The sequence below is a fragment of the Cetorhinus maximus genome, chromosome 32 (genome assembly GCF_964194155.1).
Source record: "Cetorhinus maximus chromosome 32, sCetMax3.hap1.1, whole genome shotgun sequence".
In the NCBI taxonomy this organism is placed as follows: domain Eukaryota; kingdom Metazoa; phylum Chordata; class Chondrichthyes; order Lamniformes; family Cetorhinidae; genus Cetorhinus; species Cetorhinus maximus.
Genome location: NC_135910.1, coordinates 7,109,501 through 7,122,087, shown reverse-complemented (window position 1 = coordinate 7,122,087; position 12,587 = coordinate 7,109,501). Strand labels below are relative to the sequence as shown.

General features: G+C 46.7%; 1 protein-coding gene across 2 annotated transcripts in view; it reads left to right on the top strand.

Moving 5' to 3' along the window:
* LOC144671282 (uncharacterized) overlaps positions 1-12,587 on the top strand; it is a 42,508-nt gene that overhangs the window by 20,471 nt on the left and 9,450 nt on the right. For both annotated transcript variants that reach the window (XM_078533091.1, XM_078533092.1), the window contains exons 6-7: positions 8,807-8,906; positions 10,703-10,862. In XM_078533091.1, the coding sequence (XP_078389217.1) occupies positions 8,807-8,906; positions 10,703-10,862 (260 nt within the window). The remainder of the gene's footprint in view (positions 1-8,806; positions 8,907-10,702; positions 10,863-12,587) is intronic.

Here is a 12,587-nt window from a genome sequence, read left to right as displayed (position 1 = left end):
GAGCTCTCGGGTAGAGTGTTCCAGGATTTTGACCGAGCAACAATGAAGAAGCGGTCAATGTACTTCCAAGTCGGGATGGTGTGTGACTTCGAGGAGAACTCGGTGGTAGGGGTGGGGTTCCCATGCAGCTGCTGCACTTGCTCTTGCGGGGTTGATGGAGGTTGAAGGTTTGGGGGGGACTGTCGAAGGAGCCCTGGTGCATTGCTGCAGTAGATCTTGCAGATATTGCTTCCACCTCAACATGTTGCCCTCATCTCCTCTCCTACTACTTTCAGCCTCGACAGTGCCTTGCATTGTACGCAAGTTTAGCCAAAAGATGAGGTCGTGTTCCCCTAGCTTGTGCTGAGCTTCATTAGAATAGTGTAAGAGGCCGAGGACAGAGAGGTCAGAGTGGGACTGAGGGGAGAATTGAAATGACTGCTAACTGGAAGTTCAGGGTTGGAGGCCTTGGACAATGAGAAGGAGAAAGAAACCAAAAGGCAGTTGTTGCATCTCCTGTGCTTATATGGGAAGGAGCCGTGGGGAGAGGGGGGTGCAGTTGTGGGTGATTGATGAGCAGACCAGGGTGTTGCAGAGGGAACAGCCCATTTGGAATGCTGGGAGGGGAAGATGTGTTTGGTGGTGGCATTGTTGGCATCATGCTGGAGGTGATGGAAATGGCAGAATCCGTAAAATGTAAGGATAACTCCCGTCGTTGTTCTGGGAGGAAGAGGAAGGGGTGGGAAATGGGATGGACAAAGTCATGGGACCTGTCAACCACGGCGTGGGTTGGGTGGAGGGGGGTGCCAGAGTTGCGGGTTAGTCCTTGGCTGAGGAGGAAGGAAGACATATTGGAAGCGCTAGTATCGAATGTGACATCATCAAAATTGATGCAATGGAGACACGGGGGGAAAAAAGGAGTCCTTACAGGAAGCGATGAGGTGTGAGGAAATATAGTTGAGGTCGTGATGGGAGCCAATGGGCTTCTTATAATGGGATTTGGTCAGTAGCCTATCCCCAGAAATAGAGACAAAGAAGTCGAGGAAGGGAAGAGTCTGCAAATGGGCCATGCGAAGGAAAGAGAAGGGTGAAAATTAGATGCAAAGCTGATGAATTTTCCTGCCCAGTCATCAATTTTGGGGTATCAGCTGTGCCCTAGTACCTTTGCATGTCAGCCTAGACAGTGGCCATTTGGAGGTTATTTGGGGAATAGGCAAAAAATCTTCCCAGCAACTTCCCCTTCCTGAGTGCTGAATCCCTATTTTGAAGTTTGCCAATATATCATCGAGGAGTTGAACCTGGGACTAACTTGGTTCGCAGGGCTCAGCACCATACATAACAGATATACTGCTTTCATCTCTGAATTCGAAGAGTTATGGGTTCAAGTCCCACCCCAGAGGCTTGAGTGCACAATTTCCTATGTCTCATTGCATGAAAGTTGGAAGAACTTAACAACTGCTACAGAGGAAAAAAGGTTTCTGCTTATTGTTTCTCTCTCTTTGTAAAGGAAGGTTTCCTGGTATTTGCTCACCATCTTCTAACGCGTTCCCTTTGATCCTGAGATATGGCATGATCATTGAGCGTGCTTCACCTAGTTAAGTAGTTTACTGTTAAGCGAACTGAACTAACCCTGGATTCCACATCAGACAAAGACACAGGCTTGACTCTAGTCCTTTGTCAAAGGGCAACATTGTGTTGAGAGTATGGTCCTAACCAACAGGCCAGTTTCATCTCATGAACTCTGATCAAATTACTTTTATGTTTAGAGTCATGCTTGACCAACCCTATTGAAGTAACAGAAAGAGTAGACCAGGGTAATGTAATAGATGTAACATATTTAGATTTTCAAAAAGATATTGCTTAGTAGACTCGTGACTAAGGTTGGAATGTGTGGAATCAGGGGCTAAGTAGCAGAATGGGTAGCAAGCTAGCTACAAAGCAGAAAACAGGGAGTCGGTGTTGAGGATAGCGACTCAAACTGGTAAATGGTGCTGGAAACACTGTTGTTCCCAGTTTGTGCAAACATTTTGAAATTGGAAATCAAAAGTACAATTTCTAAATTTGTGGATGGCACTAAATTGGGGATTGTAATTAATACAAAGGAAGAATGTGACAAAATGCTAGTTGATATGAAGAGTTGAGATATTTTTTCTCTGAGGTTGGAGAGTCTTTGGAACTCTCTTCCTCAAAAGGCGGTGGAAGCAGAGTCTTTGAATATTTTTAAGGCAGAGCGAGATAGATTCTTGATTAATAAGGGGGTGAAAGGTTATCGGGGGTAGGCAAGAATGTGGGCTTGAGGTTACAGTCAGATCTTATTGAATGGCGGAACAGGTTCTTAGGATACTTAGAAAATTATAATCCAATCAGGCAAAGTCAACATGGTCTTGTGAAAAGGAAGTTGTGTTTAACTAATTTATTAGAGTTCTTTGAGGATGTAATAAGCAAGGTGGATAAAGGGGAACCTGTAGATGTGGTGCAGCTGGATTTCCAAAAGGCATTTGGTAAGGTGCCACATCAGAAGTTACTATGCAAAATAGGAACTAGCGGTGTAGATGGTAACCTATTAGCATGGATAAAAGATTGGTTAGCTAACAGGAAGCAGAGTGTAGGTTGGCGAGCTGTAACTAGTGGAGTGCCACTGGGGTCAGTATTGGGGCCTTGACTATTTACAATCTAAATCAATGACTTCAATGAAGGGACTGAATATATGGTAGCTAAATTTGCTGATTACACCAAGATAGGTAGGAAAGTAAGTTGTCAAGAGGAGGTAAAGAGTCTACCAAGGGATATAGATAGGTTAAATAAGTGGGCAAAAATTTGGTAGATGGAGTATAATGTGGGAAGATGTGAACATTGCTATTTTGGCAGGAAAAATAGCAAAGCCGTCTACTATTTAAATGGAGAGAGATTGCAGAACTCTGTGGTACGGAGGGATCTGGGCATCCTGGTACATGAATCACAAGAAGTTAGTGTGCAGGAATAGCAAGTGAGTAGGACAGTAAATGGAACGTTGGTGTTTATTGCAAGGGGAATGGAATATAAAAGTAGGGAAGTTTTGCTGTGGCTGTACAGAGCCTGGGTGAAACCATATCTCGAGTGTTGTGTACAGCTTTGGTCTCCTTATTTGGAAAAGGATATAATTGTGTTAGAAGCAGTTCAGAGGAAATTCCCTCGATGCATCCCTGCAGTAAAGGGCTTATCTTATGAAGAAAGTTTGAACAGGTTAGGCCTATAGCTGTCAACTCCAGAGTGATATCACTGGTTTGGGTGAGTGGGCGGAGAGGTGGCAAATGGAATTCAATTTGGAGAGGGCAAACAAAACAAGGGAATACTCACTAAATGCGAAGTCATTGAGAGGGGTTGAGGAAGTGAGAGATCTTGGAGTGCATGTCCACAGGCAGACAAGGTGGTCAAGAAAGCATATGGAATGCTTTCCTTTATTGGGCGAGGTATTGAATACAAAAGCAGGGATGTAATGATGGAACTGTATAAAATTCTGGTTAGACCACAGCTGGAATTTTGTCTACAGCCCTGACCACCACATTACAGGAAGGACATAATTGCTCTGGAGAGAGTGCAGAGGAGATTTATAAGAATGTTGCCAGGGTTTGAAAATTGCCGCTATGAAGAGAGATTGGGTAGGTGAGGGTTGTTTTTCTTAGAACAGAGGAGGCTGAGGGGTGACCTAATTGAGGTGTATAAAATTATGAGGGGCCTAGAAAGGGTAGACAGGAAAGACTTGTTTCCCCTAGCTGAGGGGTCAGTTACCAGGCGGCATAGATTTAAGGTGATTGGTAGAAGGATTAGAGGGGACATGAGGAAAATCTTTTTCACCCAGAGGGTGGTGGATGTCTGGAATTCACTGACTAAGTTGGTGGTTGAGGCTGAAACACTCACCTCATTGAAATGGTACCTGGATCTGCACCTGAAGTGCTGTAACCTGCAAGGCTACGGACCAGGCGCTGGAAAGTGGGATTAAAATGAGCGGCTAGTTTCTTTTTTCTCTTTTTTGGCTGGCGCAGACACGATGGGCTGAATGGCCTCTTTCTGCACAGTCACTTCTGTGGTCCTATACCCATTGGAATTTAGAAGAATGAGAGATGACCTTATTGAAACAAAGCCTTCGGTGGGATTGTGGCTATTGCAGCAATCCCTGTAGTGACATTTTATGAAGGGAGATGTTTGTTTTGCGAATAGCTTAGTTCAACAATCACCAGCGTTCATTTTGTAACTGAGTTAAAATTGAATTATTCAAACTCCACATGTATAGCGGCATCGTAGAAAACCTGAATAAGGGCCAGACTGTCTAATTGCAAGCTGTGCAGCAAGAAAGCTTTGACACTGAATTTGATCATTTCAGATAAGTGTGTATTTCGATGTATGTTTATATGTATTTATGTGTCAGCTGTGGCTCAGTTGGTCACACTTATGCTTCTGAGCTATCAGGTTCCAGATTCAAGTCCCAGTCCAGGACATGAGCACAAAAATCTTGGCTGACACTCGAGTGCAGTGTGGGGGAGTGCTGCACTGCCAGGAGCTGTCTTTTGGATGTGGCATTAAACTGGATGCCAAAGATACCATTTCAAAGAAGACCAGGGGATTTATCCTGGCCAATATTTATCCCTCAATCAACATCACAAAAACAGCTTATCGCGTTGTTGTCTGTAAAGCTCTTACAGCAGTGAATGCACTTCAACTGTACTTTGTCGCAGTAAAACACTTTGTGCATTTCACGTCCACCAGATGCCTCAATGTAAAATGCAAGTCTGTGGGCGGAATCATCCACTCCTGTTTGTGGCGAGTGTCATCGCGGGCGGGAGCAGGAAATACCGAGAGATCGGAAAAATTGGTTTCACGTCGTTGTGAAGCCAGTTTGCGATCGCCTGCTCCACCCGTCAATGGCGTTTCCCACTGCTGCACATTGGGAACCTAATTTCAATACTTTAGCATCTCATTATAAGCCCTGCTTGCCGGAATCATCCACCCTTCCCCCTCCATGCTGGATCATCCAGGCACATCCACATGATTGCACATCGACATGTTTCACAACTGTACATAAGCGACCTGCACCTGACGAGCTGCCCTTCACTCGGGACTTCGAGGTTTGTTTGCCCACCTTGCTTCGGGCAGCACTCGCGGGCATCAGCGCCAGGCTTCACAGGCAGCACCACATCACTTTTAGGAGGGTTCACGGGCAGGTCTCTACCCACCAGATCAGCCATAAGGCAGGGGGTGGCTTTTCAACAGCTGCAGGGCGAGGGTTTGCTTGGGGAAGGGGGAGAAGTGGCCTCAGGCAAGGGAAGAGGCTGCAGGGTGAGGGCTGTACTGGGGAAGGGGGTATCCCAGGGTGTGTGTGGGGGGCACATGTTGATCTGTGCAAGTGGCCTCAAGATGGTGAGGGCTGAGGAGGCAGCCTCCAGAGGAGATGAGGCCAGATGGAGATGTGAGGGTGTGTGTGAGAGAGTGAGTGGTGATGTCCCTTGAGCTGGCAGTGAGTGAGATGCCAGTGAGTGTGTGATGGGCTTGTGAGTGTGTGAGTTTCGAGTGATGAGATGGTTGCCTTACCCTGGGGGCACAGATAAGATCATTCACCCTCTTTCTGCACTGGATGGCCAACCTCTTCTGTGCAGCATTGGCACCGACCACCACTGCCACCACCTGCCAAGCCGGAGTGGTGATATTATGATATGGCAGGTGGTATTTGCCAGACTGACCAAATCCACAAGGGAAACTTGGCCACGGTATCACAATAGTTTGCAATTTGTATTTATTACGAGAAAGTTTGTATACTGAATTCAGAAGTAATGAGTCCACTAACATCTTTAGCAATTTTAAAAATTAAATTAAAACATTTATTAACAAAAGAAAAGAATAAAACACACACAATATTACAGTCACACAGCTACTCTATATTATAACAATTCCCAAAATTTCTAATTAACCAGTCTCCCAACACCCCCTTTAAGGCAACAGTCCAAAATAGATTTAAAGTTTCTAGAGACAATCAAGCAAGGCTGCCACAAACACAAACACCCACTCGACCGTGGAAGTCCAAAGGCTTTTTACACAACTTTGGTTACTGGAACAGCAGACTTCCGCAAAATGGTTAGAGGCTTTTCCCCCCAAGTCTGTTTCACACGGTGTCCCTTTCCGATCTCACACAGCCACACCCTATACAGCCTTCCATCCTCTTTTAAATACATCTCTCCTTCTTTGATTTGTAAATCTCACTGTTCCCTCCCATATCTTTGCAATTTATTTTTCCCATAATACAAAAATATTTTATGTTATCATTATGGTCAGCACGTTTGGGAAAAATCAACATCATAACCTTGCCCTATTTATTTTTCCCATCATGAAAACCTTATCACGTCTCTTTGAAAATCCAACAACTTTTCCCCTTATCTAAAAATGCAAATTTCATTCACATCCCAGCTGCTGACTTTACCCCAGCTCACTCATTTAGCATTTCAAATACCTTTTTACACCTAACTCTTTGGATAATTTCAACCTTGCCGCCTACCCATCTCTAATTTAAATAAATCAGACACACACACAGCCACACACACAAACCTACTTTACAATATTTCACAATAATATTGTGAAGAACACGACAATTTCGTGACCGTGAGATTGCTGGGCCTCTCTGCAGCCAGGGGCGGTGGGGGTAGAGGACATCACGGTCAGCCTCCAAAAGGCATTCCCGTGATGGGTCACTGAGCTCTTCTTGGCTTTCAGGGCCACATTTTCACTGGAGCAGCCCTGGGGCTGCAGGCATTGCGAACTGTGTGTGCGGCTACAGTTTAAATATAGCGCCCAGAATGAGGAAACGGTGAGGTAGCGGCATGGCGGGTGGTTCAGAGGCTGCCCGCCTGTGAGATGACGTGTTTCCTGTGGCTGCGTAATTAATGAGGTGGGAAGCGGATGCTACGGCGCCAAAGCCCGCCATTGTGGCTGGCGGGTAAAACCGTTGTTTCTCACAACCGCTACCTCACCTGGTGCAATTCTGGGACGATTCCGCCCTTTGTTTCTCTTTATATATGATTTATTCAATTCGGTAAAAATGACATCTTGCTGCTTTCCCCAATTACTAAAAGCCCCTCAGATCGAATATGTCCCTGGTCGGTGCTGAATTCGTTGGTGCTAACCGAGCTGGCAGAGTGGTTGCTAACCATTCATCCTAATTAGATTTGCTGTCTGCTATGGCGCACTGGGTAGCTCTTGTGCTTCTGAGTTCTTGTTAGGATCCAAGCCGATTGGTGAAGCCAAAACCAAGACACAGAGCTTTTCTTTACTGAGAGAGTTTATTGGTTTATTCAGTCTCATAGCACTCCTCCCATTGAACCCAGCTGGGCCCTATTATTTGTGCTCAAAGACAGCCGCCTGTTTCTCTTAACCATAGCAACATAATTGACATTAATAAACCTTAACAATGTAATTGACAAAACATTAATAGTCCAGAGGTTGTAATTGCAAGTCCCACTCCAGAGGCTTGTGCACAAAATCTTTGGTTGACAATGCAGCACTGTGGGAGTGCCGCAGCACTGTGGGAGTGCCGCAGCACTGTGGGAGTGCCGCAGCATTGGAGGTCACACCTTTCGTTAAGATGTCCTGTCTATCCTCATGGGTGGACAGAAAAGATCCCATTGTACAATTTTAAAGAAGAGCGTTGGAGCTCCCCCTGGTGTCCTGGCTAATAATAATCCATCCATTAACTTAACGAACTGGTTATTTCTCTCATTGGTGTTAGTGGGAGCTTGCTGTGTACAAATTGGCTGCTGTGCCTCCTACATTGTAGCACTGACCACAGTCCCAAAAAGTACTGCCTTTGGCCGTAAAGTGCTTTGGGACATCCTGAGTCACGACAGGTACTGTTTAAATGTAAGGCTTCCTTTCGGGAGTTGACAAATCACTCCTGACGATTATCCAGTCAGTCTGGTTGGAATGAGTATGTTTGGGTGAGGACTGGATCCTTCTCGGGCTCTCCGTGTTCAACTGGCCTGTCAGGGCTGCACATGAAGAATGGTCACTTGGATCGGGTGTCACAGAACAATTGGGCGTCCACCAGGGCCTGTGGCCACTTCTGCTATGGGAGAAAACTAGCGACGTGGGGAAAGAGAAATTGGAGCAATTGTTTTTTGGTGGTGACTTTTCCCTCCCTTACTGATGGCACACTTCATTGCTGGGCACACTGAGCCTAGCAGTCTGCCACTGAGGCATAGAATCGTTATGTCGTAGAAGGAGGCCATTCGGCCCGTTGAGTGCATGCCAGCTCTCTGTAGAATAATCCCATCCCCCGCTCTTTCTGTGTAGCCTTGCAAGCTTATTTCTCCTCGAGAGTCCACCCAGTTTCCTTTTGAAATCTCTGAAGCTTCCACCATCCTCATAAGTAGCGAGTTCCAGGTCATTAAAAACTTGCTTTGTAAAATAAAAAAAGCTCTTCCTCGCATCCCCCTGCAACTCTCGCCCAAAACCTCAAACCTACAATCCTGAATTAATGGGACAGCTTTTCTTTGTCCACCTTATCTAAACCTGTCCTAATCCTGTACACCTCTATCAAATCTCCCCATCAACCTCCTTTGCTCCCAGCTTCTCCAACCTAACCTTGCAGCTAAAATCCCTCATCCCTGGGAGCCATTCCGGTAAATCCCCTCTGCACCTTCTTGCTACCTCAGTCAAGCACACCGTCTCTCCTGGCCTTTCCTCATTCACCCGGGAGGAAGTTACCCTTTCCCCTTCAGAATGAATCTCTCCCACCCGGCTGCAATGTCGCGGCGAGATCTGCCAAGCACTCGTTGCTGACTGCTCTCCCTGTGTTTTTTCCCAGAGTTCTACCCAAAAGAGAAGCCAGTCCTTGGCACTGGGGCCACCGAAGGAGAGTCCGGAAATCGCTACAATGCTTCGGCCTCAACAGAGGCAAAGATTCAGTAAGTTAAATCTGTGGAGGGAAGGAGAGTTTTGCGAAGGAGTTGAACCTCTTGTTGACACAATGTGCAGTGTTAGTTCTGGCTTAGAAACCTGGGATTCGTCATCCAGAATATCCACATTGCCCCAAATCACACTCGTCGAACAAATTTGTCCGCTGGATCGTGGGATGATTTAACCATCACTTTCCCTGGTGCCTCACTTGGTTAAGGCAGCCATGTTGCTGAACCTGCCGACTAGTTTGTCCCTGGTTGGATCGCAGGTTGGTGCTCAGTGAATTTAGCACTTGGGTGTTGCGAATTGACCTCGGCTGACCCTAGTTAAGGGAGGGTAAAGCTATGTAGAATCATACAGCACAGGCAGAGGCCATTTGGTCCACCGTCCCTGTGCTGGCCCTTTGAAAGAGCGAACCAGTTAGTCTCCACTCCCCTGATTTTATTTTCATATAGTCCTGACCCCCTCTCCTCCTACGCTTATCCCCATCTTCCCCCACCTGCTGTTCCCTATATTTCCTCCATTCCAGTCTCCCCATTCCCACAATCTCTTTTTTTCTCTCTCTCTCTCTCTTGTCTTTGTAGAAGGAAAAGGGAAATTGCAATATAGGCTGGGACTCTCTGGTCAGTGGGCTTTCGCCTAGCCCGCCGCACGCCCCATGGCAGGTTCCACCACACGGAAGCCAGAAAATCCCTGCCTAATCTCTGTCACTTGGGCTCGTTTGGGCAGTATAACCATTAGATAAGTCCGAACAGAATAAAGTTCCAAAGCCTTTCAACGTTATTGAATCATCCCTTTTTCCCTTTATTCTTTTGTGGGATGTGGGCTTCACTGGCAAGACCGGCATCTGTTGCCCATCCCTAATTGCCCTTGAACAGACTAGCTTGCTAGGCCATTCCAGAGGGGCAGTTAAGAGTCAACCACATGGCTGTGGGTCTGGAGTCACATGTAGGCCAGACCAGGTAAGGACAGCAGATTTCCCTCCCCTAAAGGGACATTAGTGAACCAGATGGGTTTTTACGACAATCAACCATGGTTTCAGGGTCACCATCGCTGAGACTGGCTTTTCAATTCCAGATTTGTATTGATTGAATTTAAATTCCACCACGGTGAGATTTGTACCCATGTCCCCCAGAGCATCAGCCTGGACCTTTAGCTTAGTTGTCCAAGGACATTACCGCTATGCCGACATCTCCCAGGAGGAGAAATATCTTCACGAAGTTTTTTTTGATTTATTCCTGAAAATTCTGCGCAGCAAACAATCTGACTGTAGGGCAATCGGATTAACCTGTAGAGGCACCACTGTACAGCCTACGGGACTGTTCTGAGGAGACAAACTGTTTCACCCTTCTCTGCCTCAGTAGGAAGAAGCCTATGGCACCGTGGTGTTTTGCCTTTGTCCCTTGTTAATACAGAGACTGCTCGTCCAGCAATGGCTCTCTCTGAGCTTTATCACTGATAAAAACGGTATGCAACAGGGAATATCCACAGCTGCAGAGCCTATTTGTGGTTTCAGATAGGACTACTCCACCCCAAACTCCCTGTGTTATGTCTGGCCCATGCTGTTTGTTACCTGGGTGTGCTCAACGTTGGGACTGGGTATGAAGTAGCAAAATATTTAGCAGACTGCCACATAAAAACAGACACCTCCTGCCTGCCTGGGTATTAAGGAAAAAGCCCTCAACGGTTGCTGACCTTCCTCATGCGTTCATGTTGTGGATTAAGACTTTCTCTTTAGCAATAAAATGGTATCTTTCTCCCTTTTAACGGTTTGTTTTTCCTCCTCGTTATTCTTTTCCCTCAGAAGTTAACCCCCCCATTCAATTTGGCGTCCAAAGGTGTGGGAAAGACTTGCCATGATTCGCCGACCTCGACTGTGGCCGGAATTCCGGACGGGTCCGCTGTGGCTGGAGAAGATGCCCCTTTGACCCCTGTGCCGCACAAGGGTGGCCCATTGGGTAGTGGTAGGTGGCAATTAAAGCAGGCATTGCTGGCACTTCAACCTCAGCATCTAAACCTGGGACAGGCAGTGATGTTTGTGCGCAGTTTGGTGCCATTTTATTGTAGGCGTGTAGGGGCAGCAGGAGCAACGAGGAATATCACAGACGCGCGTTTGTTTAAGATCTCGCCTCTTAAGGTTTAAGATGGATCTGCGGGCAGAGCGCTCGCTTTTAAGTCAGAAGGTTGTAGGTTCAAATCCCCCTCCTGAGCGCAAAATCCACACGGACGGTTCAGTGCAGTGCTGAACGGGTGCCACTCTGCCGCTGGTGCCGTCTGTCTGATCAGACGTGAAACCGATGCCTGTCCATCTGCCCTCTCGGGCGAATTGAAAAAGAAGGAAAACAGAGGGAAAAGCAAAATGCTGGAAGCCTGAAATCAAAACAGAAAATGCTGGAAACACTCAGCAGGTCTGGCAGCCTCTGTGGAGAGGGAAACGCAGTTAACGTTTCGAGTTCCGCGTGACTCTTCCTCAGAGCTCGAAACAGTGAACTCTTGTTTCTCGCTCCACAGATGCTGTCAGGAAAGCAGAGTTCTCCAGTGGTGTCCTGGCCGACACTGATCCCTCAGCGAGCGACTAAAAGCAGATTTACCTGGCCATGATTGCGTTGTTTTTTTTTGTGAGAACTTGTTGTGCGCAGGTCAGTTTGTGGGCTTCCTACGCTATAACAGTGACTACGCTACTGAAGTACTTCGTTAGCTGTAAAGCACTTTGGGTCATCCTGAGGTCATTAGTAGAGCTACCGGTACATGATGCATAACCTATCTTTTCTATCACTAATTCTGTTCATCAGCTGCTCTCCATTAGCATTGCCTGTGAGCTGAGGAAACGATTGGCCTGTTGTGTTGGTCAAACACAGGGGCAGGGTCGGTGGGGCCAGATGGAAGCCAGTGAGAGGAACCTTAGTGCCAGTTTAGGTCTGGGTTTGTGTCGAACGCTAAGGCTGGGTGTTAGGAATGTAGACTCAGCAATAATACGAAGGGTCATTCGGCCCATTGTGCCTGTGCCATCTCTTTGAAAGAACTTTACCAATCACTTCCACTGCCCTGTAAATATTTCCAGTCCTAATTTGTCCAATTTTCTTTGCAGAGTTATGATTGATTCTCCAACATCCTTTCAGGGATTAAATTCCAAATCATCATATCTCGTTCCAGAATTTTTTTTCTCTCTCATGTTGCCTCCGTTTCTTTTTGCCCTATTACCTTAAATCAGTGGCCTCTGGTAAAACCCTTCTTGACTTTGAAAACCTCGATTAAATCTCCCCACCACCTTTTTTGCTCTAAGGGGAACAATCCCAGTTCCTCTCTGAGAATGAAGTGTTTGCAAACTCTGACTCCACTTGGTCCCTTCCTCCAAATCATTAATGGCCAGAGGACCAATTCTTTCAGTAACCTGCATGTCTCTTCCATCCATACTCCTCCTCCTTCAGGTACCATTCCCTAAGAGGGCATTGGCCACCATGGACTCCCATTGGATTGGTCCATGCTTCTGCTTGGCAAAGTACTGCTGCGGTGTGCCGTTGCCTTCTGCAGTATGGCTGACCAGGAAACTCTCCCATTCTTACCGCCTGCCGTAAGGAGTATCGGAAGGATTTACAGGCTGATAATCAACCTGTTTGGCCACATAGTGAACACACCTTCCGTGGCCATCAAGTCCTGGGGCGGAATTTTCCGTGTCCGCTGGCGTCAGG